At 34.0% G+C, this 26,769-nt stretch overlaps 3 protein-coding genes across 3 annotated transcripts; 2 read left to right on the top strand and 1 right to left on the bottom strand.

The window, feature by feature from the left end:
* Window positions 1–4,528: 4,528 nt before the first annotated feature.
* LOC122306984 (probable receptor-like protein kinase At5g20050) lies at window positions 4,529–6,484 on the bottom strand. Its single transcript, XM_043119574.1, has one exon. The coding sequence runs from the start codon at window positions 6,227–6,229 to the stop codon at window positions 4,868–4,870; it is 1,362 nt and encodes a 453-aa protein (XP_042975508.1). The 5' UTR covers window positions 6,230–6,484; the 3' UTR covers window positions 4,529–4,867.
* A 2,104-nt stretch (window positions 6,485–8,588) lies between these two features.
* LOC122306505 lies at window positions 8,589–9,515 on the top strand. Its single transcript, XM_043118933.1, has 2 exons — window positions 8,589–8,663; window positions 9,000–9,515. The coding sequence occupies exons 1-2, from the start codon at window positions 8,589–8,591 to the stop codon at window positions 9,513–9,515; spliced, it is 591 nt and encodes a 196-aa protein (XP_042974867.1).
* An 8,888-nt stretch (window positions 9,516–18,403) lies between these two features.
* Window positions 18,404–22,714, top strand: LOC122306567 (protein arginine N-methyltransferase PRMT10-like). Its single transcript, XM_043118988.1, has 7 exons — window positions 18,404–18,729; window positions 19,589–19,781; window positions 19,885–19,990; window positions 20,767–20,956; window positions 21,393–21,578; window positions 21,682–21,765; window positions 22,340–22,714. The coding sequence occupies exons 1-7, from the start codon at window positions 18,538–18,540 to the stop codon at window positions 22,514–22,516; spliced, it is 1,128 nt and encodes a 375-aa protein (XP_042974922.1). The 5' UTR covers window positions 18,404–18,537; the 3' UTR covers window positions 22,517–22,714.
* Window positions 22,715–26,769: the final 4,055 nt, after the last annotated feature.

The raw sequence follows: 26,769 nt of genomic DNA, 5'->3' as shown, positions 1-26,769 counted from the left end.
CTTACATTGAATTTATCAAATAAAGATTTAAAAAATTTTAAGTTACAGTAATTATTATTCTTCTATTAAATTTAAAGATTTATTATTCTACCTTTAAATTAATATTTTATTTTAATTTTAATAAATAATAATTTTATTTTATTTTATTTTAAATTATTTGAAAATCAATTATTTAAGTATTAAAATAAACTATTAATGTCCACATATTTAGCATAATTATAAAATATGAAAAAAAATTAAAAATATTATTATTAAAAAAATAATATTATATTATTATTTTGATGAATCTAATGATTAATTCAATGTGAAATTATAAATATAAAAGTTTTAGATTTATGAAACATTTATATTTTTTATTAAATTTTAAAAATAAATTTGATGAGTCCAATATTAGTGATTTAACAACTAACACCAACCTTGATCGTTGTGAAGGCCCGACGCAACACAAACTCTGTCTCTCTTCCCTCTGTGTGTGTTTGTTCTCAAACTTCCGTTAGTAAGAGCATCCCCAACCCGATTTGCATATTGTCATTTTCCTTATAATTTAGGGATGAAATTAGGGTTTTGCAAAAAAAACCCCCATCCCGATTTCCATTTTGCGGCTTGAGTATCCGGCCTGTACAGTAAATTTCCATCTTTTTTGATTCACTGTATATCCGCATCGTGTATTTGGCTCCTGTTTCGATGCCCTCCGTCCCGCGTGTTCTTCTCTCTCACTAGGTAACCCATTTGCTTCCTCCCTCCCACATTTTCAGATCGATTGCCAATACGATTTCGGTAAGTGATGATGGATAATTTTTTATCTTCTCTGGTTATTTGGCTTCCCCGATTTGAGTTTCTATTTTCCTCTTCCCCCCTCTCTCTCTTTCTCTATTTCTCTCTTCCCGGTTTTCTTTAATTGATAAAGAGTACTCTTCTAAATAAATTTTTCATCACGTTAGAAAATGCATTAATTTATTAATAAAATTTACTATTTTTATAATACAATTAATGATTTGAAAAAATACTGTATTGGGTAGTCAAAATCATATAAATATTTAGTAGAAAGTGATATTTGAAAAAAAGATAATAAGACAAAAGAGTTAGTAGTTAGGATTGTAAATAGAAGAGAGAGAAAAAAGTAATAAAAAAAGAATAGAAAAATATTATTTAATAGAATAGAGATATGGATGGAGAATAGGATGTAGGAGGTTTTTAGAAGATGAATAAAATTTAGGGATAAATTTAAAGAAATGTGATTTTGAGTTAAATTATAGGGATGGAGATGGAAAACTGGATAAGGATGCTCTAACTTCATTGGAGTGTTTTTTGGTGTCCTACTTCCCTGTCTAATGTCTACTCGCTATACGCACGGGCCGCCCGTGATTGCCAATAGAAAAACTCCAGTGTAAGACGTTTATACATTTGTTTGTTATGATCATTTTATTGAAAAATTTTTTTGCTACATAGAAATAAAATTACGTACTAATTTGTATATTAATATTGATTCCTTCATATTTAAAATTTAAATTAATATTTTTTTAATAAAATCTACTTTTTGACCAATCATATTACATTAATACACATATTAGTGTGCAATTATACTTGTAACTAGATTTTTCTTTAAAAAAACTACAATATAAATGTACAAAAAATTTTTATAAAAATAAATTTATAAAATAATGTGTTATACGATTCTTTATATTATCAAGTTATTATTATTGTAAAATAAATATAACGATCTTATAAACTTTTATCTATTAATAAATTTATTTTTATGAAATCTTTTTACCATAATTATAACACTTTTCGATCATCATAATAAACGGAAAAATGTGTTCTACCCATAGATAACCAATTAGCTAGATTCCTGCCCGAAAAGAAAAATAGAAAAAAGAAAATAAAAATGAATTGCTTACGAAGCTGGAAAGTGATTTGATTAACCCAAAGTTATTTTTCAAGTCTTAACTCAATATTTTCAAATTTATGAGGTGTAATTAACATTCGGAAGAGGTAAAATTATCAACAACGGAAAACAAAAATAGGTGCATTCTTCGCAAAGTGTTTGGGAAGTCGGAAATATCGAGATGAGGTAGCACATTATAAACTATTCATTCTCACAAAATTATTAAAAAAAAAAAAATCTATACAAAACAATCAAATTTGTAGGTTAAATTTAATGCTTTCGAAAATAATTAATTTTTTTTTATAAGGTATATCCATTCGTTTCCTGATCTGTTGGGAATATGATGACTGGAATTAGGATTTGGCTGGTCCTTAATTACAGCATCGATCTAATTCCTAGTCAGGGATTATTCAATCTTGAAGGTTTAATTTCTTAGTTAATAAATCTATTATTGGTGAATCAACCAACATGATCCTCAAGAGATAAGGAATTCATTCTTTAGAAATTTTGGTTTCTCTTTGCAATTAAGCTTCAACACAACCTTATTATTAAGAGAACTGTTACAACTTACATGCACAAAGAAATTATATAAAAATAAACTCACAAACTGATATAGTTTCAAGGAACTTATGAAGTCTATCTTATAATAAAAATAACTTTATAATCTGATATATTATATCAAGTCACATCAATTTATAAATTTACTTCTATCTAATCTTTTTGTGTCTAAGATATTTTCCTATTATTAATTTTTGTAATGGTTGCTTAGCTAGTGATCTCCCGATCGAGTAAAGATGGGCATCAACCATATAATTTGATATGGAAATTCACACAACTCACTATTAATTAGTCATCTCTTCCATAGATATAAATAGTCATAATTCTATAATTAGACTGTGTTTGGTTAGTCAACCCAATTCAACTCATCTAATCTAATCATTACAAATTTCTCAACTTTTAACACAAAATATAATTAACAATTCAACTTTTTTAAATCTCAAAATAATAATAATATTAAAAAATAATATTTTAAATTTTAATCTCAACTCATCTCAACTCAACCCACTATCCAAACCGGTTCAAAACTAAAAATTACTTTATTTTTTCTTTTTTTAAAAAATAAAAAATAAAAAATAAAATAAATCAAAGATAATAAAAATGTATAAGGTCAATATAAGTACCCTTCTTTGATTTGGTTATATTTTTAGACTATGAGGAACAAGGTTGAATTAATTGACAATTCAAACCACCTACGTACGGCCTGATCTTGGTCACCGGCCCCTTTCTCACTGATAATGCTTCTCGAATTGCCTGGATTCAAGATTTTATATAATTATGTTAATATTACATGATGTTTCCATGCATCACATTTAACTATTTTAAATTAAGTTAAATCATCCATTGGCTCATAAGTTTTAAATCAATAGAAATTAGAAGTGAATTTAATATTTTAAATTATATATATTTTAACAGTTTTTTTTTTAAAATACATTAATATATACACATACGTACACGTACATGTACTTGGTCATATTTAGGTGGTGGTCATGGTCAATCCTTCAGTACTACCAAAGTTTTGATGATCAGTTTTAGTTTGAGAGGTAAGGTTCGAAACTCTGACTAATCTAGAAGTGGTAAAATAGTCTTAATTAATTCCGTGTGGACAGTCCCGTATCCATCGTTTGGTAGACAAGAAAACAGAAGAAAAGGAAAGAACGTCCCCTATCGAAGAAGACAAGTTTATCTAATTATTTGGGTTGAAATGGTAGTACTTCTAATTAATTATTTGGGTTTTATATATTAATAATATTCCAATCCGGCCCCATTTTCTCCACAAATTGATCAACTTGACTGAATAATATCAAAACTTTGTTTGTGTTCAAAGTCGGATGATTGAATTGCAAATTGTAATTTTCGAAACCAACTCCTCCAAGCCTGTTGAAAATTAAAGCCGGCCACCAATTAAATGAGATACGTACGTACAAGCTAAAGGTCATTGACTAATTTGTAGGCAATTTATGCCACATATATATATGCAATTTGGTAATTCTTATCTGGAAAAATATAGTTATAAGTATAATTATGCACTACTCTGTATATCAATTTGATATGATTGATTAAAAAATAAATTTTATTAAAAATAATATTAATTTAAATTTTAAATATGAATAAATCAGTATTAATATACAGATTAGTACGCGATTTTGTTTGGATGTAGCAAATTTCTTTTTATCTTCATTCTGAGCCAATAATTATATTCGGAATGTATACAAAACCAATTTATTTAGTACAGGTTGGATATTGAGTTAAGATAAGATAAAAGTTAAATAAAATATTATTAAAATATTATTATTATTTTTAAATTTTTAAAAAATAACTTGTTTATTATATTTTATGTAAGAATTTTAAAAAGTTATAATTATAAAATCACGAGATGAAATGAAACACTTCTTGTATCTAAAAAATATTTCTATTTAAAAGTCTTTACACATATACTATATATGTGGCCGTATAATTTGATTTAAAAAATAATTTTTAAAAATTAGATTTTACGAATCAAATTGTACCGCATGTGGATGGTATGTAATATAAAAACTTCCAATATCACTGCTGATTTTACAAAAAAAACAAAAGTAAAGAAAATGAAAGAAATGTTGACTCCTTTATTAACAGCATTGGAAATTTCAGTACCAGGAGATCAGATGCATGTGAGGCTGTGCCTCAAATACCTGATTTGGTAATATTTTGATGGGGACAAAAAATAAAAAAGTGCATTAACATGATGCAGATATCTAATGAAGTTTTCCTGATCTGTAGGAAAACAAAAAGAAATATACAGCTAATTATGAAGATCTATGTGCAAAATATTTGCGAAGAACAAAACACATAAAGATAGCTTTGATCAACCAAATCAATGAAATTATGAATCCTGATAAGGGAGAGGAAGGTAGCTTAATTTCCCCGGCCCCCATTCTTGGAGCGCTACCGAGGAGACACAATTGACATTGCAAACGAGTGTGTAGATGTGGTTGGAAGATTACTGTCAACAAGGTGTGCTGCCATTGCAGCTGCATGTCGCCTGTTATGTCCATGATGATCTGGCCGCTGATCTTGATCATCTATTGACAGTAAATCAACAATGATCATTCGGGTTTCCGGTGGCTCCTCCACGGCCACCCGACCCTCGAGCATCTCAACCACACGAGCCATGCTAGGCCTCAGCCTTGCCTTCTCTTGTATGCACCACAAAGCTACACAAACCAATCTTCTTACCTCTTTCTCATCAATGCCTCCATCTTCTACTAGCCTCCGGTCAACGACTTCCATAAGCTTCCCTTCTCTCATTTTCTGATTCACGATTTTTGGGAAATATTGCCATTTCCTTTCAGATCTGTCCTTATTATCTTCTATCAAGCAAACATTTCTGCAGCCTCCAGTCATCTCTAGAAGAACCATCCCATAACTGTAGATGTCAGATTTTTCTGAAACTCCTTGCTCCAATAGCCATTCTGGGGCCAAGTAACCTTTTGTACCCCGGAGTGTTGTCAGGACTCTACTCTGATCTTTTCCCATAAGCTTTGAGAGACCAAAATCTGCAACAATTCCTCTATAATTCTCATCGAGGAGTATATTTTCTGGCTTTACATCAAGGTGTAAGATCCTTGACCGGCAATCGTGATGGAGGTAAGACAGTGCCTTGGCAATATCAATGGCGACTCTATACCGTAAATTCCACGACAAGCACCCCCCACGCCGGTTCAATCTTTCCTTTCGAGTAAAGATCCAACAATCCAAAGAACCATTTGGGAAGAACTCATAAACAAGGAAGCGAGGCTCCCCAGGATTAGAACAGTAGCCAAGAAGATGCACAAGATTTACATGTTGCACATTTGCAATGGCTGCAACTTCCGATCTGAACTCCTTCTCCCCTCGCTCCTCTCCATTAATCCGTTTCACCGCAACAGCAGTGCCATCATTTAGGATCCCTTTGAAAACGGTGGCAGAAGCTCCTTGGCCGAGAAATGACTGGAAATTATCTGTTGCTTCCTCGAGCTCCCTGTATCGAAACTTTGTCGGAAGCCCAGCAACTTTCCTAAGAAAACTATACTCTATACGAAGCTCTCGGCCTTCTGACACTAACCTAGACTCCAAAAACTTCCTACTGCGATTATATTGGCTTCTGATTATTAGGTATGCAAGGACAGCAAGGATCACTGCAATACCTGCCCCACAAATGAGGAAAAAAGCTCTAGAAAGCTTGAGACAGACACGAGCAACAATGATAAAAATGACGAGGGAAATCACTGTTGTAACAGCAATTATATTTGCTTTCTTGTCCTCCATCAAAGATTCATTGTTAGGTTGCAGAAGGTTTTCTATATAGTATTCATCATTTCTATGAAGAGAAACCGGTGAGTTTCCAAGAAAGGGGGATCAAGGGTATAACCATTCACACGTTTCACGATGATTTTTTCCAAGAAAAGAACAGCATTTCACCCTCGGCTTTGCCAAATGTTGACCTGGTGTGAGAGTGCTTAATCCCATTAAATATAATGAGAAGAAACAACCAAGAAGCTGTAGCACCTAATGGCTGTGTTGCTTTCTTAAAAGTTAAAATCAGACCGCCTGCCCATATCATGACTTTATTCATTCCTAATTCCTTTTTACCTCTCTCAGAGGTTTTGTTGGGTTAATGAATGTGATCTTTTCTGCGGATTTTATGCATATTCTCTGTAAATACAGTGCCTGTCAAAAAAAAAAAAAAAACCAGTATCTTGTTCAATATTACAACTGAAAAGGATTATATTATATATATATAAAATATTTCGGTTTAATTAATTAATTCATTACCCCCAGTTTCAAACTGATCTGCAGACTGCAGCTAGTTTTTGCTTCCTGCCTCCTGGTTCTCGCTGATCCACTACGATATAATTATTAGCATAAAGATATATATATATATATATATATATATATATATATTTGACCTAGTCATTCACTAGCTATCAAATATATATATATATACAACTCTTTTCATAATTCTATATGTTGGAAGGCGTACAAAATTAAGAAAAAAAAAACAAAGATTTATAGTGCTAGCTTTTTATGATGCTTGCATGCATGTAGCCCTATTACATTAGTAATTGGTTGTAAAAGAAATTGAAAAAAAGTGTTATATAAATAGTAAATATCATTATAATTCGTTCAGTTTTCATGCTGCATACTAGCTAGCATGCAATTAATTACGAGACTTGTAAAGACTAGATTTCTAATTCATTATTCCACCAGCTGACGATATATCAATATTGTCATGTATAATTAATATCAAAGAACCAAGTCAAGACATGGCATACATTGTTTATTTCAACATGTTAATTTAATTAATCATAAATATTGCTGCATCTACGCGCGTATATATATATCACATTTATATATATATATATATATATATATATATATATATATATATATATATATATATATATATATATATATATAATATGATGCAGAAATTAACGAGGAATGTGAAAGGTCGATTTCCTCGAAGACACGGGGGCGGTCAGTGATGATGAATTCAAGAAGAGCCACCGGAAACAAAGAATCGCGGATATCATGCACCGATCTAATAGTAGTGTGAGATGAAACAGGCCAGCCACGCACTTCTGATGTGTAATATATATATATATATAGTTGAACTAACGCATGAATTTAACATATTAATTCAATGATTCTGGGCAATTAACTTAAATTAATATAAATAAAGTACATTTCCGAATGAAAATGTCATCTTACGGGGAATTTCCATGGGCGCCCAGTGCTCCTGATAGAACAATTTAAAGGCCTCCTATACTTTTTGTGTTAATTAATATCTTATTATCAATATGTGATAATAATTAATTATCCTACCAAGAAAGATAAGATCATGGACCAGTTCTAATTTCCATGATCATAATTAATGATAAGATATAAAACAAATAACAAAATCTATTTCTTTCTAGTAATTATATAAACAAGTGATGATTTCACGTGTATCGATATAAAATTCTTGAGTTATTTTATGATCTATATATACTCTAGGCTGCTATCTATCCACCGTTCTAATATTCCTCACTCATTGGTAAACTGCCAGTACTCATTGCTAGATCGACCTTTCCCCTGCCCGTTTCGCTTCTCGAGACAAGCCGATCGAGCCAAGCATTGTGGTGTGTATATATATATATATAATAGAGCCCTCCTAGCAAAGCAACTATGGAGAATGATAAATGAATCACACTCATCAATTTCGAGAGTTTTCAAGTAGAAATATTTTCAGAATTGTGATGTGATGGATTCTTACATATGGAGAAGGCTATGGTCAAGTATGAGTCTGGTTAAGGAAATGTTGGTCTGGAGGGTGGGAAATGGGAGAGACATAAGAATCTAAAAAGAAAAATAGATGCCTAGGCCAATGACTTTCCAGGTTCAGACCTAAATCAATACATTAGATCCAAATTGCAGAGTGGATGCTTAGATTAATGAAGATAGTCAAGCTTCGAAGGAAGATCTAGTGAAGGCCGTTTTCAATTAAGAAGAAGCAAAGTTGATATGCTCAATTCCCATTAGCAAGAGAGGGGTAAGAGATAAAAGGATTTGGGCAGGGTCAACAAAAGGCACTTTTTCAATTAAGAGTGCTTATTTCATGGATACTAAATTGTCAAGCAGAAGTATGGGTGAATCTTCTTCAGGAGGGGGGAATAATGGGATGTGGAAAGAGCTCTGGCAACTAGAAGTCCCGAGCAAGGTAAGAATGTTCATACGGAGAAGCCTAACCAACATCCTCCCAACAAAAAATAGTCTATTCAGGAAGAAAATTGTGGAAAGCAATCTCTGCCCAATATGTATAAGAGAGGTTGAAACCCCACTGCATACCCTTTGGGGCTATACAGCAGCAGCAACAGATATGTGGGGGGGGGGGGGTGAAAGTAGCAAGTTTAGAAAATGGAATAGCTCATTCTCTAACTTCCAGCATTTATGGGAAGAGATGGCAGTTAGATTAAACAAAGGAGATCTAGAAATGGCTGCAGTCCTATGATACCACTTATGGGGTAGGAGAAATGCTTACATTTTTCAAGACCAGTTCAAAAGTCCAGCTACAATTACAGCTATAGCTCAAGCTGATATTGCAATGCTTAAGGAGATTAATCAGCAGAGTAGCACCAGACCAGAAGGGAGGTCCAAAGCAGTAGCCTCTAATCAATCGTGGCAGCCACCTGAGTGGCCTTTTTTCAAAGTAAATTTCGATGCAGCTTATGACAAGAACTTGAACAAAATGGGGATGAGAATTATAATGAGAGACAGTGAAGGGGGCCTACTAGCTTGTTTAACAGCCCCAAAAGAGCAGGTATTCTCATCTTTCCAAACAGAAAGAGTAGCTCTTCACAGGGCCATGGATATGTGTATTGAGATGGGTATGAATCAAGTCATCTTCGAAGTGGATGCCAAAGCAGTCATTGATATAGTTAATTCAAAAAGTGAAGACTACTCATGGCATGGTCAAGAGATAGATGATCTACAACAGCTGCTGAGCGTCACCGACATGGAGGCTATCTTTTGCATACAGGTCTGCAAATCATGCTGCTCACACAGCAGCTAAAGAAGCCATAAAGCGAATTGATGAGAAAGTTTAGTTAGAAGATGGACCCAAGGTGGTCAAAATTTCTGTTTTAAATTATGTATCTCGTTTACTTTTCAATTAGATCAATGAAATGTCTTACTTATCAAAAGCAAAGCAAAGCATTTATGCCCATTCTTAAATCATTAAGTTTAGTATATCTTCGCAACTGCTCGACTGACTTTATTGCCAATTTCACTTCAAAGGATTTTATTGTTGAAAGACTTTGATCTTTAAAAACTTGCTCCCTTATGTTATTTTTTTAGACCTATCTAAGGCTCCTACGATCAATGTGTGAAGTTTCTCAGGTCTCATTTGGTTACACAAATGAAATAAGATGAAAATTTTGTTTATAGTAGTGATCAGATAATTTGTGAATAATGGTAAAACAAAAATACTTTATGCAATCACCCTATGCAATTTCCAGGAAGTCAATGGATGTGGCTAACCACTTAAGTTAAATGAAATGACCATGTTTCGTGAATTGTAACATCAGAAGAAACGCTATTGGATTTGGGTGGGGAGCTCAAAAATTTCATGAGGCAGGATATAAACTTTAATGAAATGGCGTGTTTCATTTAAATTCAAAACACGCTGTCTTTTATTCTTCTCCTCTTTCTCATTTGACCTCCTTCTCCTTCCGTGCATCCCCTACATCGTTACCTCCCTTCCCCCTTCTCCTTCGACGACCCTTACCATTCCCTAAGCCTAGGAACCTCCTTCATCTTTGCATAATCCTAAACCCCACAAAGTAAATAATACATTCTCCTTACCAAAACAAACCCTAACCCTAATACCCTTCATTGTTACCTCCCTTCTCCTTTAACGCCCCTTCTCATTCCCTGAGCCCAACTACCTCCTTCACCTCTGTTAATCCTAACCCTAAGACCCATCTTAATCTCCTTCACCAAAACGAAACCCTAACCCTAAAACCCGAGTGATTTTGATTGTGATTCTAACGCATTCTAAAATATCAGACCCCAACCCTAATCCATTCTCCATTTTGATTTCCTTACCTTTAATCCTATCTTTTTTTGTAAATGACGGTCAATGCGTGCGGACTCTCATTGGGCTAAAGGGTAGGACAACCTGTGAGGCAAGGTTCTTGAAGATTTTTTGTTTAGTATATGATTTTGTTGGTATGCTTGTATCTCTTAGCAATATTGCTTAAACTAGTAGGTCAACCTATCTGTTAATATGTAGAGACAGGTTTGTGAAGATTTAATGAAAGAGTGCTTTGGTTTGGTATCAAATATTTTTACTTCATTGTAATTTCTTACATCCATCTCTGCATGTTAAGAGAAGATAACAGCTTTGAGTTCTATGAATTTGGGCAAATTTGGGCACTACATTGCATGATTGATCATTAATAGGTCAACTTGTCTGTTAACATGCAGAGACAAGTTTGTGAAGATTTAATGAATGAGTGCTTTGGTTTGCTATCAAATATTTTTACTTCCATTGTAATTTCTTACATCCATCTTTGCATGTCAAGAGAAGATAACAAATTTGAATTCTATTGGATTTGGGCAAATTTGGGCACTACATTGCATGATTGATAATTAGTAGGTCAACTTGTCTGTTAACATGCAGAGACAGGTTTGAGAAGATTTAATGATGAGTGCTTTGGCTTGCTATCAAAATGTTTTTACTTCCATTGTAATTTCTTACATCCATCACTGCATATTAAGAGATGAAATTTCCCAAGTATCCCTGTAAAATTATAAAATTGTCTATCAATTTTCTTAAACAAATTGGTTAAATCTCAATATTATGATTGTTAAACGAATCGAATACTTAAAGAAAATAATCAAACTTGCATAATACAACGATTAGTTACAAAAAGAAACCCTTTAAAGAACTTTTTAGTGGTAAAACCCTATAGGGCTGCCAAGTCCAGAAAAGTCAATTTTATTATTTGAAAATCAATTACAAGTAATTCTCAATCACAAAACTTTTGTAACTTGACTCTCGTACTTATCCAAACAAATTACCCATTTGTCTTCTATCGCAGTAGTAGTCAAAACTTCTGGCAATTTTCAAACTATTAACTTCCCTTCTAGAACTCCAATAGTGAAAATCCAATCAATGACCATTCACACTTGAAACACGATCATACTCAAAGAGAGATCACAAATATGAAAATTCACTAAGAAATTTTCTCACCAAAAATTACACTAAAAAGTGCTCAATGTAACCTGGAGGTGAAGTTTCTGGAGGAAGAGTGCGATACTTAGTGTAATCACCTTGGAAGGATGAGCAAAAAGCTAGAGAAAGTTGGGCGGCATAGCTTCGACTATGTGAATTGCTTGGCCCAAGCGAAAGAAAACAAGCTACAACTATCCATATAGTTAAGAATGGAGGAGGTTAAATGGGATTGGCCATTATCAACATTATCTATAGCTATCCTAGGTTTTTAAGAACTATGAAAAGAAGCTGGTGACGACAAAGTTGAGGGTGACTGAGTTGACCACTGACTTGGAGGTTTCTCATGAGGAGATTGTTTGCCTTTCTCCCTAACTAGCCATTGCTCATTCCATTCAAAATAGAGCTTAGGGTATGGGCTACAAGCTTGGGCCAAATAGTTGAAGGAGCATATCCTTGCTTATCCTTAGTTATATTTACGAAAGCTGAATTTAAAATCACTCAAGGTCAGCTATGCTGCTTAGAACATTAGCATTGGCTTCATCAAAAGTCAATGCATCTTTAAATTTTGATAAATTTACTTAAAATGAACTTATATTAGATTCATCAAAGAGGTATTTGGGAAGCTTTGAACTACAGTAATTGTTGCTCTTCCTTCAAATTTAAAGGTCTACTATTCCACATTCAAACTAATATTTTATTCTAATTTTAATATGCAATGGTTTTATTTTATTTTATTCTAAATTAGTTGGGAATCAATTATTTAAGTACTAAATTAAATTATTAATGTCCATATGGTTAGTATAATTACAAAATATGAAGAAAAAAATTAAAAATATTATTATTAAAAAAATGATATTATATTGTTATTTTGATGAATCTAATGATTAACCCAATGTGGAATTATAGATATGAAGTTTTTGGATTTATGAAAAATGTATACTTTTCATCAAATTTTGAAGATGAATTCTTCAAAATTTGATGAGTCCAATGCTAGTACTCTTACCAAGTTTTTGATTGCCTAGGCTGGGATAAGATGCCTGACACCTTCACTTCTCCTACTTGCCATGATACTTGACTGTCTTCCCTTTTCTTTAGCCAAGATTTTTTTTTTTTTACCTTTATTGTGGTTTATATGATGTGTAAGACATTTATATATTTCCCGATTTGTTTATTTAATTATCTTGATAAATGCAAGAGCTTCTAATTTTCTTTGTATATGTATTCTATCGGTTTTTCTTCTTTTTTGACTTGCCTAGTTAGTGGATTGGTATTATGATTGGATTTCAACTTGTGTTGTCATTCAACTGTGTGAGTGAAGGACGAGGAAGGAAACACTTGACTGAACTGTTTCTTCCTTTGTTTACCAAATGTGAGTGGAGTCACTCAGCTTGCATTTGACATGAGGATGCCTCGACCACGTAAGTGAGGGGCGAGGAGGGAAACACTCTACTGAGTAGTTTTCTTCTTTACTTGCCAAGTGACTCGCCAAGTGCGAGTGGAGTCACTTGGCTTGCATTAGGCGGGACGATACCTCAACTGCATAAGTGAGGGGTGAGGAAGGAAACACGCTGCTAAGTTGTTTCCTCCTTTGTTCATACAATGCAAGTGGAGTCACTTAACTTGAGTTTGGCGGACGGATGCCTCAACTGCGTAAGTGAGGGGCAAGAAGGGAAACCGAAGAGGGAACCACTCTGCTAAGCTATCTCCTCCTTTATTCACCAAGTGCAAGTAGAGTCACTCGACTTGTGTATAGCAGGAGAATGTCTCGACTGCGTAAGTGAGGGCCAAGGAAGGAAACACTCTGTTGAGCTGTTTCTTCCTTTATACGCCAAGTGATAGTGGAGCCACTTGGATTGCATTTGGCTAGAGGATGTCTCGGCCGCTTAAGTGAGGGGCGAGGAGGAAAACACTCTGTTAAGCTGTTTCCTCCTTTGTTCGCCAAGTGCAAGTGAGTCGCTCAGCTTGCATTTAGGGGGAGGATGTTGTTGCGTCTAAACTTTGACTCAAATTAATGAACCAAAAATTTAGTGCAGTTTTACCTGCAAGTATACAGGTGTTGTAGTATCTTACAGGATCGAATCTACAGGGATTGACTTTTGTGATAAAGAAAATAAATTCAAACAATGAAACGAAATTACTAAAAGAAACGTGCAAATGAATGTAAAGATGAAGATTTGTAAAATAATTGAATCAAACTAAAATGATAAAATGAATTGATATAGAGAAAAACTAAAGTTTCGAGGATCCGTCTAATCATTTATGATATTGTTTTCGATCGATTTACTTCAATTAAATTAGAATAATGATTCTGTTTAATTGGAAGATTTAGCATTTAAGATCAAGAAAAATAATCGCTTATGATTGAGCGTAAACGATTGATAATTAAAACATTCACAAATCTATTTGAATATCACAGGGATTCCTCAAGCATTTATTGTATTCGGAAATCACAATGAATCAAGATAAATATATAGATAATCAAAATATTTAATAATAAAAACCTCAATCGATCAAGCTCACAAAATAAATTTTAATTTGATCCAAAAACAATATTTAAATCATTAAACTTCACCTTTAACCTTAGTATGAAAATTTAGCCAAACATAGTCATTATAAGTATTATAGAAATCACATAAATGTCTTCCATTAAATAACTAAAATAAAATACAAACTTTAATACTAAAAAATAACTATAGGCAAGTAAAAATAGAAAGAAAATGAAGCCCGAAAGACTCCCTCAAACTTTTGTAGCCCTCTGGTTTTTTTTCAACCCAGGACCTTCCGTTGCATGTTCTATCCAGCAAGTCGCTCACGTCCAGCTTCCTCAAATGAAAATACTCTTTTTCGTCCAGCTCTCTCACTAAAAATTTACTCAGCAAAATCAATTCCTTCCAGCCGACACCCCTTTAACTCCAACATCTACACGTCTTTCCCTTGGAAACGAAATTCCTAGCTCCCACCGACTCTGCTTTCCTTTCACTCACCTAATCAAAACTTTCCCGTGCCTACAGACTTCCTTTCTTTTCCTTTCACACAATTCCCTTCCACGTACAACCTCCAACCGAGTCTCTCTTTTAATCAATCATTACTCCCTCCACTCAATACTCTACTTCCCTTTCTATGTCCCTCTACTCTCAACCAAAATAAACCCCAGCCAATTAAATTACTCCAGCTGATTCCCTTCAACCCTAGAAAAATCATACACCGACTCACTCCTTTATGAGAACTTCAGCACGACACAACTCCTTCTCCTTCAATTAACACAGCACCGACTTCTTCAATGAATCACCGACTTACCTCAATCTCTCTCGCCTACAGACTTCTTACCTCTCCAATTCTCTCAACTCCCCACGTACCCCTCACTCTTAGCAAAACCTCCTACCTACTCCCCCACGTACCTTTCCCTTCCACCTCTTCCGTCCCCCAGCCAAGTCTCACTCCAGCCAGGAGGAGGGAAGCCCCATAATCCTCTTCGTCCCTCTTTCAATCGAGTAATAAATAGCCGAAAGGTCCCAGACCTCCAAGACGTCTATGTCTCCTGTTCCATCCACGTACCAGAGAGTCAGCAATAAACAATTCAATAGCACCTCCAGCTCCAACGTGAAAATTCTGAATAAATCATCCAATCAGTCCACTTTAGCTGCACCAACCGACACACTTTACTTTCCCTCACCGCCTAATAAATCACTGCCAATCAAACTCCCCTCAACTCCTTTCGTTCACACTTCAAAACCAATTAAATAACCGCCTCAAGAAGATGCCAAACGTGAAGACGTGATTCTTTCCGTATACGTCCAGCTCTAATTCCCTCTGTCCTTCACTTCTTCTTTTGCCAAACCTGTTCTTGACTTTTACATTGTATGTATTTGTCCACCGCAAATCATTTTCTTCAACGCATGAGTTTATGAACAATCAAGATAAGAAAGTCACCACAATCATCTTTGTATCTTTTTTTTTTTTTTTTTTCAGCTACCAAGTACACTACTTCATTCCTTCTCTTCATTCCTCTCAATTAATATGCACTTTTGGTCAAAAGTTCCAACTGGATCTTATTTGAATTTTATTTAAGCTGAAAATAAGAAGAAAGAAATAATACTAAAAAATAAATTAAAAGACAAATACATTATCAAAAATAGACTATATATATGAGGAAATATTGTCCCATTAAATCATAGTTATAAAATTAAACATAAACATGATATCAATCAATTAAAAATCACAACTCGTATTTATGCTTATTAACTATTTTTTCATCTAAAACTAATAATAGTGTAATGAAGAATTTAAAATACATTGGTTTTAAATAGTTAAAACATGCAATATTTCAGCTCAATCAAATGTCTCGACTGCGCAAGTGAGGGGTGAGGAGGGAAACACTCTGATGAGCTGTTTCCTCATTTGTTTGACATTTGCAAGTTGAGTCACTTGGCTTGCGTTTGGCTGGAGGATGCCTTGAGCACGTATGTGAGGAGCGAGGAGGAAAGCACTCTATTGAGCTATTTCCTCCTTTGTTCATCAAGTTCTAGTGGAGTCACTCGGCTTGCGTTTGGTAGGAGGTTGCCTCAACTGTGTGAGTGAAGGGTAATGAGGGAAAGACTCTATTGAGCTATTTTCTCCTTTGTTCGCCAAGTGCGAGTGGAGTCACTCGGATTGTGTTTGATAGGAGGATGCCCCGACTGCGTAATTGAGGGGCGAGGAGGGAAACACTTTGCTAAGTTGTTTCCTCCTTTGTTTGCCAAATACACCGGTCAACACTTCCTGTAAACCTGCACCAAGAAAATCAAGGAAGGCTTTAAGGGAATTAAACGCCTCCAATGTTTAATTTAAATGATTGACACAATTAGTGAGGGTTCTTCTAGTTTAATTTTTTTAAGTACCTTGGTTGAGAATTATCTCTATTATTTATAGCGTGGAAGAAGATAGGCTAAAGCCTGCACAACTGTTGTTTGTACTCTTTATCTTTTTTCTCCCACCCAAAGTACTTACCCCAAAGGGATATATTTAAATCTCCCTATTTCATTTGTGTGGTTGAATTGCCCGCCAAACACATTGGATGGTTTAGGGGCTTGTTGTTATCTCACCGTGATTCCGGATAGTTTTTAATGTGTGGATTATCTACATCAGGCACCATCCTCATTGTCTTTACTGGCATGTGAATAGGCTCATCATGAGAGGCGACCTTTCCACCCCCTGCGAAACCCCCATGCAGTACCATCTTCTTTGTAAGTAACAACATACTTGTTCTTGGTTTATAGATGAATGAAAATTTGAGAGATGGATGAGGGGCACTTGTAGTTGGAGAAAATGAAGCTTTTGAGAGGTGGATGCTTCAAAGACAAAACAAAGGAGGCCATGGATGGTCATGATTGCATATGTGATTGACATTGTGGTGACGATAGTGATTGAGACGCTATTGGTGCTATTGGTGTATTGGTTTTGGATATAGGGCCTGTTAGGAGTTGTGGTAGGAGTTTTAAAAAGTGTTTAAATATTCTTAAAAGCTCTTTAATGAAAAAATTAGGTCGTTTGAGTGTTACATATTAAAACACTTTTAATATCAAATAAGCCAAAAAGTGCATTTGAGGAAAAACATCATTTTGATGCTTTTTCTCAAACGTGCTTTTTCGAATAATGATGCTTTTTCGAATAATGCGGAACGTAATTCGAATTTTAAAAAGACTGTCAATAGACAAAAATATCTATACAACTTTAAGATAATTACAACTTTCAAGGATATGATCATAATTTTTAAAAATTCAAATAATCGTCATTTATACCTCAAAAAGTACTTTTTTAATTTGTTTCCAAATAAACGTAACATATTTGAAAGTGTTTTAAATATATGATTACTAAACAGTAAATAACTTTTCAATAGTAGAACTTATTACTTAAGTTATAAGTCTTAAAATTATAAACTATATTTTTTACTGCAATTCCAAGCATGCACATAGAGTATAAAACCATGTTTCAAAAAGCAACAATGAGAGAAAGTATCATAAACCAACAAAACAAATGAGTTTAAAGGAATTGAAGGGAATTCGAAGGAGGGCATGGAATGGAAGTGCTTGCGAACTGAAAAGGGCAATGGTAGAGATAAGGATTGGGCATGGAGATTGGAAGAATTAAGCAGCGGATGAGTTTGTTGTGCGTGTGTTGTTGCATACACAGGATACGTTGGCACCCACACGTGGTGAGTGATGTAAGGGTCCGGGGGTGTATGGTGTAAGCTGTCTTTTATGTATAATTTATTTATTATAAAAATATCATGCAATTTGTACGAATAGTACTATTTAAATGCCTTTATACCACAAATCTCACTTAAAAATATATGTGATTTATTATATTTTACATTTTATTTAAATAATTACGTATTTAAGTATGAAGATAAATAACAAAAATAAATAAATCACATATTGATCAGATAAAAATACATTATGTAAAATTTTAAATTTTTCTTTATCCACTTTACATCTCCAAAGCTTAAAAAATAAAATAAAATAAGAATTTTATTACATATAAGTAAAGTCACGTATTAATCTACATATCAATATTAATTTTTTCACACTTAAAATTTAAATTAACATTATTTTTAATAAAATTTATTTTTTAATTAATTATAATAAATTAATACACATATTAATATATAAATATCCTTCCAACTAGACTTTTTGATAAATTAAAATAAAAAGATCCGAAGTGCGGTCCTCGAAGGCGCGAACGTTGTGCGGTGACACAGGCAAGCTTTTACAATACAAGTCTACTGAGGCCCAGCAAGAGTAGAAGTTGCCCTAGGAAGTAAGAATCTCTCTCTCTCTCTCTCTCTCTCTGTGTGAAGAAAGCTGTTTGTGTGCGCGACATGGGGAGCCACCGAAATGGCGTCGTGGGCGGGGAGCGAAGCGCCACTCCCGTGGACAAGGGCGTGGATTTCGCCCAGTATTTCTGCACCTATGCCTTTCTCTTCCACCAGAAGGAGATGCTCTCTGACCGAGTCCGCATGAACGCGTACTTCAACTCCATTTTCCAGAACAAGCATCATTTCCAAGGAAAGGTATATATATATATATATATATATATATATCTCTCTCTCTCTCTCTGTGGGTGAGCGTATGTGTTTTGTGTTAATTTAGTCGGTATGGCTGCTTGGAAAATTGGGTTGCATTCAGAAAAAGATTGAAGCTTTGCTTACCTGAGCTTGGCTGGGCAATTATTGGTATAATGGGGTTGAGTTATAGATCTGGGAAAGCAACTGTGAGCGCAATACGAGAGTCAACATTGTTCTTCTCTCTTGTTTTCCTTCTGTTTGGGGCGAAACTGAGTGTTAAAGCTTGTCGTTGCCAAACTTAAGAATATGCTATGAACATAGACTAATCGAATCATCTATGGCGTTTTGAATGCAGTTATATTGAACTGCATTCAGTTAAAGGTCGAACAGAATTGTTATTATTTGTTAGTGTGTTTGTGCCTCTTCTTGCTTTATAAGAGAATCCGTTGCAATCGAGAAGAGATGGGAAACATGCTCATATCATTTGATTGAATAGTTGATCCAGCTACTTGTTTGAAGAAATCTTCCACTTTAATTGGTTTTTTTTTTTTTTTTTTTTGGCGATCCACTTTTCTTAGGATCTAGATTTAATTCAATTAAGTAAAGTTATGAAATCAAATTGGAATTGATGATGGAAGCAGGAGTTCTAGTAGACGTTGTAATCATCGATGATGAATTAGAATTTTGGGTTCATAGAAGTTGTTTAGAGTAAGGGGAAACTGGTAAGTAATCCACGGTGACATCAGTTTTGGGAAAGAATTTTTGAAGAGTTTTTTTTTTTTATCGAAGTAGTGCTTATTCTTATTGTTGCATGTGGTTGTATATGGGATATATCTGGTATTAATTTGTTGGGTTTTTGGAGAAGACTGTTTTGGATGTGGGAGCTGGGAGTGGCATTCTTGCAATTTGGTCAGCGCAAGCAGGTGCGAGGAAGGTCTATGCAGTCGAAGCAACTAAAATGTCAGAGCATGCACGTGCTCTTGTAAAAGCAAATAATTTGGAAGATGTGGTTGAAGTGATTGAGGGTTCCATGGAGGAAGTCACTCTTCCAGAGAAAGGTTATTACTATTAAGTAATTAGTTTCCCTTTAAATTCAAAATGGGTCTGCCCCAATATGCTTATATGACATAGGTATAAGTTCAGATATTGATTATTGTGCAGTTGATGTGATTATCTCGGAGTGGATGGGATACTTTCTTCTGCGTGAATCTATGTTTGATTCGGTGATATGCGCCCGTGACCGCTGGCTGAAGCCAATGGGCATGATGTTAGTGTTGCAATTCATTTTCACTTTTTGTTTTTTTTTTAGGGGTTCTATCACTTCAATTGTGCCTTTCCTGTCTTTTGGTGTTTTCCTACTAACTGCCACCACACTTACATTGATAGTTCTTTGCTTAATGATGTGCCTTTCTTATGTATTGTAAAGATTAACTATTCAAACATTTCTATTTTTAGGCACTCATGCTTTCATGATAAGCAAGCTTCGAGAGTATTAAAAAGATTCTATTTTATTTTATTATTAGTTTCTTCAAGCTTCATAAGTCACTTTGATTATTCAGATTGCATTCACACAAACTCTGTTATGTTTTTACGCTGACATAAGTCGTCCATCCTCTTACATGATTTGAGGAATTGCCTTATCAGACTAGCCATCCCACGGGGCCATAGAGAAATGCGTGATAATATTTCTTAGCATAAATTTTCTAGTCTCCTTTGGCTGTTACTCTGACCAATCTCTTATTTGAATGTCTGCTTGCCCTTTATTTCTATATATGATAATGCTCTACATGTTCTTGACTTATTGGCATGAATTTTTGTTGTCTTGGAATTGTCTAAAATTATTAATTGGATTGAAAATGGAAATTATTGAATTATTGCTCCAGAGAAGGCTGTACTTGATGAAATTGATGTGTTTTCTACTCAAAGAAGACGGCATGAATTGAGTGTTTTGGAGACAACTATCCTAGAATGCATTGATTTTTGGATTGTATCAAGTGATATTTGGAGACATATTGTCTGACCAAGAAACTTTTGGTTTCGCAGGTATCCTAGTCATGCCCGCATGTGGGTGGCCCCTATCAGGTCTGGATCAGTAGACAAAAAAATAAACGACTATGAGGATGCCATGGATGATTGGTACCATTTTACAAATGAGACAAAAAGTAAATATGGGGTTGATATGAGTGTTCTTAAAAAGTCTTTTTCAGAGGAGCAGAGGAAATACTATCTTCAGGTTACTTCCCCATTTTTATGTCCCTTTAATATTTATTTTTTTTAGTTCATCAGGGACAAATTGACAAGTAATTATTTTCTCAACTCTTCTGGTGCTGTATAATTGTGAAAATGTGGATAAACTTGTATTTTATGTTGTATCCCAAAACTACTCTTATTTAACTAATACTTGCTCAAATGAATGAGTTATTCCAAGGGAAATGATTCCTATATTTTTTCCAACACCCTCCCTTTCTCTAATCTTTTGTATTGCTCTTTTACCCCAGAGATTATGACAGCCCTTGGGTACGAGGCCAAACTTCTAAACTATCTTTGCTTTGCATGCTTGTTTATGTAGGAAGAGGTTCATTTATTTGGCCTCCTCTTTATGCATGGGAGAAAGATATGCTTTTTCTTGGTGTCCTACTCATAAAAGTTTTGCCACTTTACTTCTGTAGACCTCATTGTGGAGCAATCTTCATCCACATCAAGTTATTGGGACAGCTGCTGTAGTAAAGGAGATTGATTGTTTAACTGTGACTGTGAATGACATCCTTGAAGTCAGATCAAACCTTTCATCATCCATAACTCTGGAGAACACAAGGCTCTGTGGGTTTGGGGGATGGTTTGATGTTCATTTTCGAGTAAGTTGATCTTCAGTGTCCATTTTTGTTAGGACATGCTCAGACTCTAAAGCATCTTTATGATAACGCAATTTTCAAAATTTCTATTTTTCTGTTCTAATAGGGAAGAAAGGAGGACCCAGCTCAACAGGAAATTGAGTTGACAACTGCTCCTAGCATTGATAATGGGACACACTGGGGCCAACAGGTCTGTGCCACAAAAACAAAAATATCTTCCTTTGAATTTGATTCCTCTTTCAAATATATGGAAATAATAATGAAATGGGGGTTCTTTTAGGAATACTTGTCAAAAAGCCTCAATAGGCCACTCTCTGTATGGTCAGTTTTATGATTGTATTGGCATTGTGTGTATTCAGGGCAAATTTTTTCACAGTTAGTTGGCTATGGGTGAATAGATTAACCTTTGGATCAATGAAATATGTATCATGAGCTAAATGGTCTAGTGTTCTCCTGTCTTAGGTTTACTCAAATGTACTACTTTCGTAAGTATAATTGCTTCATATCATAGGTGTGTTATGGCTCATTCTTTATTAGCTAAATGATGGACAGGCATTTTAGGTCTCATAATGACCTTTTAGGGTCCATATTGGGTACACATGGTTGTTGTCAGTTTTGTGGTATCTCCTTGTCATGAAGTTTTTACTTTGTTAGTACATGGTTATGCTTTTTTTTTTTTTTTTAATCATTTCAGATTGCACACTGCATCTTTAGTTCAAGTCGTCTATTAATCTTCTAAGTCTAACATCTTGTTTATTTTATAGGTTTTCCTCATGCATCCTCCAATTCGTGTCAGTGAAGGGGACGGCTTAAATGTTTCTTTCTTAATGAAACGTTCTATGGAAAATCATAGACTCCTGGAGGTTGAGCTTGGCTGTGAAATCAGGCAGTGTTCTGGCACGATCCTTCCTTCTTTCAATAAGAAGTTTTACATAGAGTAAGAAAGAAGACAGATCACATATTTTTGATCAAATATAAACGAAGGTACATGCACAATGTGCTTAGATTGCCATTTGCCCTAGATTGATCTGGTTCTTCTGGCCATAATAGGCATCCTTGGGCTTTAACTTACTGATGAATTTCTGGAAAACAATGATTCAGCATTCAAGTGGAGGAATGACCCAAATTTGGGAGTCTCACTAGAAATTGTCTACTACTTCAATCGTGCAAAAAAAAAAATAAAAAATGATTTAGTAAAATATGATTTGATTTTTCTTTTTAATCTGAAATTTGCACCCAATGACCAAATTTTTAATGCCTAAGTTGCAAGCAAGCATGAATAATTTATGTACAATGAAATTATTTGATATTCATTAATCATATATAAAATATTAAAATTTTAATTTTTAATATAGGACATTATTAATAATTATGATACTAAAGTCTAAGTTAGTAGTAACTATCAATATCATAAATATAATTATAGATAAATATTTTTTTAAAGAGTTAATTATATAATTTACATTAATAATTCACTTAATTTTAATTTTAATATTTAATTATTATTAATTTATCCGCAAAACAAAATAAGATGAAACAAAATAACCTAGGTAATGTAAGGACAATGTCGTTTAGAGTGAAATAAGATCTAAACGGCCACGATCTTTTACTGATTCATATGTTGAGTTGATTGAAATGAAAAACTCAGTTTTAATTTTTTAAATAACCCCTACGTGTATTTTTTCTTAATCTCAATCTTTAATTTTTATTGATTAACTAACCGTCAGAATATTTTTTATTTTGGCCGGTATCACATTGTCCATTGACCATTAAATTTATTTCTTCAAAAAATAAAAGATGATCTACATTTTACTTAATGAAATAAAAGTACAACCCTTTTGAAAAGACAACCTATTCTTTTTCGTGCCAATATGGTACAACCTTGCGATCTCCGTGCTTAGACAGCTAATGAGTCCTTGCGTCAGCGGTCAGACCTTCCTATCACATGAACACCCAAACGCGTATGATCATTGAAGCGCATAACGTATATAAATTCAGTAGTCAAAGCATGGAAAGTCCAAGGCAACGCACTCAACCCTCTTTCCAGACATTTTTGGTCCTGGAAGTTAGGCTGTATCGCCTAAACTTCAGGCTTTTTTATTCCTTTCATTGCAGCGTTTTTTGCAACTTGACCTTGCCTATAAAGATCTGGGAGCTCTTGACTTTTCTTCCACATCTTCCATTACATCTTATTCTTCTCAATAATGCATCGATCATCAAGCACGTCTCGAGCTTCCGATGAGTTCTTGCTCAATCTGTTGCCTGCTGATATGGGCTCCCCTCCTCCTCCTCTGATGAAATCTGCAGATGAATTGCCAACGTACCATTCCATTTCTGATGCGACCAAAAAAGATGCTGCTCTCCATACTAGATCATCAGGAGAAAATGCCATTCATCTTATTCCACTTGTTTTAATTCTCTGTGGTTTGATTCTATGGATTTTCTCCTCCAGGTAATGTCTGATCATGAAGTCATGTAACTCAAATCTGATCTCTTTCTTGGTTTGTATTTATTTTGAGTTTTTCTTCTTGGTACTGACCAAGCGTGTAATGAGTTCGAATGAAATTCAATGAAAAAAGCTAGAAAAATAAAACCAGCTGTAGAACAAAGACCTCTGGCAAGCAAATCAGGTTCTGAAATCTGAGTTTCTTACATTTTCGTTTTTTTCTTTTCTGTCACTGAGATGAATCAAACAGTCAATTATAATTCGGATTAATATCATCTTGAGGTTTGCAATCCCAGGCAGGATCGGTTCATGGTCATGCTTTCTCTCGAAAACTGGCTGTTAGAGTCGCATTTTGGGGGTAATATAAAACTGTAGCCTCATTCTAATCTAGCAAAGGAGGGATTAGGACACCCTATCTTTAGCAGTAATAACTTTCTTATTACTACACTACAAGTCAATCAATACTAATTCTTGGTAAATAAGACTTAAGATCCAACTTGACATTTCCCTGTCCCTCTCTCACTCATCTGGCTCTTACATTGGGAGGGTCAATGCTAGTCAAACATTCTAATGAAGAAAATGCTCGAATGATTCAAATCTCTGATATGATGCAATAAGACATGTCACCAACAGGTTGACATGATCTTTTAACCAATTTTGCCTTCTGAATGAAAAGAAAAGAAATATCACATCTACAAAAATATCTTATAAAAATAAACTTATAAACTGACATGCATTGATATGAGGTGACAGATATACTTTTCAATAAAAGATATTTTACAATATGACATATCACATCCAGCCATATCAATTCCTAAGTTTTCTTATAAATCAAACATTTTTCAAAAGAAAAATAAAAGGAAAATAAATTTTTTGTAACATTCACCTGGTATTATTGCTCAAGTAATGTCAACACTCGAAAACTTTGTAATGTTAATTGGCTTTCTATATTATATCTCAATAACCAATGAGTCTTTTAGAATTAATCCTACTTGGGACTTGGGTCCTAGAAGAAGGTGAATGACAGAATGAGAAGGCAGCTTTCCATTGGTACCATTGGAAACTGCCCTATTATTCAAATTGTCTAACCAAATTACATATCCAATTATGAAAAGAAATTGGCAGCTCATGTTAACTCTACACCATCTTTACCTTTTCATTTGAGCAATATTTTTGCTTCCAGGCAAATATATGATAAACAACATGGCTCACAAAAGGGAGAAAAGAAGGAAAAAAGCCATAATATTTGAAACTTTGAAGGAAATGCAACATGTTTGAGAGCGCTTTAGAGATATAGTTACCAAACAGTAAATAATATTTTAACAATAGAACTTAATACTTAAGTTCTTAAGTGGGTACCACCTTCTCTTGGGAAAGTGAAACTAAATTTTGATAGAGCTTTGTTAAGGGATGAAGGTAAGGCTGGGATGGAAATTATACTTAGAATCACATGGAACAGGTGTTGTTTTTGAATTGGATGAAATTGAATCTTTGGCAGTCTTGAGAGGCTTTCAAATAGTTTTTGATATGGGCTTCCATATTATTATTATAAAAGTGGATTCATAGATAATTGTTGAAGATATTAAGAAAGGGAACGCCTCTTTACTTTCACATAGGCCTCTTGTTTTGGAAATAGTTCGAGTACTACACTTGTTCTCAATTTTTGGAATCTCACATATGTGAAGACAAGGTAATAAAACTGTACATATGTTGGCAAGATTCGCTCAAAAGATTGATGATACTTTATAATGGTGGAATAATTGTCCAGTTATCCATAATCAAGTAGTCCTTGATGCTAGAAGTTAATTGATGTTTGGGATGGTAGTCTGTCAGTTTTATGGTTTGTAAAAGGATTTAGTGATTTGTATCTTGTACGGGATGTTATTTCCATTTGGAATGAAGTATGTATCAGTTATAATATATATATATATATATTAAAACTCTACGATTATAAACCTTTTTATTTGGATTTAGAAATAAGATGAGATGAGTTAAGATAGTTTGTGAATAGTAGTGAGATTGTTAAATTGAGATAGGATGAGATGGTTTTTGAAAATTTTGTGTTCGGATTAGGAAGTGAGATAAGATGAAATGAGTTAAAATGGTTTGTAAATAGTAGTGAGATTATTGAATTGAAATGAGATTATATGATTTTTGAAAATTGTGTGTCAAGATTAGGAAGTGAGATAAGATGAGATAATTTTGGATTAGAAAGTAATTTTAAATAAGTATCTGGATAAGAGAGTGTCTCTTAGATCGAGTTGAGATAATATCTTATCTCTGAATCCAAATCAGTTCTAAGCTATATTATCTACCGCAATCTAAATATACACAGAAAATTAGTGCCCATTCTAGTATCTACTCAATTTACCATTTCGTGTATAATTAGTTTGTTATTTTCCTGGAGTTGGGGCATAAAGTATAAACCATCCAAAAAAGTAAGATTTTTGAAAGATTGGACAAAATTGCAATGGAATTAATGCGAGGAAGTCAGAAAGCGTGTGGAACCAAACTAATGGAGGGCATGACCCAGTGGTACACGGTGCATTAACTTTTTAATCGGGAATGAAACCAGTCAAACACCCAAAACATAAAAAACCAAAATATTAAATGAAACTCCAAATTTAAAAAGAAAATATATTTTTATACATATTAAGTTGGCGTGAAGCAATACCTTGCAATAGAGTCACATTTTTTTTAATTTTTGGACAATGTTACTATTCTTCTTAGTTTATACTATTCACTTTG

Source organism: Carya illinoinensis, chromosome 4 (genome assembly GCF_018687715.1).
Source record: "Carya illinoinensis cultivar Pawnee chromosome 4, C.illinoinensisPawnee_v1, whole genome shotgun sequence".
Lineage (NCBI taxonomy): Eukaryota > Viridiplantae > Streptophyta > Magnoliopsida > Fagales > Juglandaceae > Carya > Carya illinoinensis.
The sequence above is the reverse complement of the archived record's forward strand: the minus strand, read 5'-3'. Positions and strand labels throughout refer to the sequence as shown.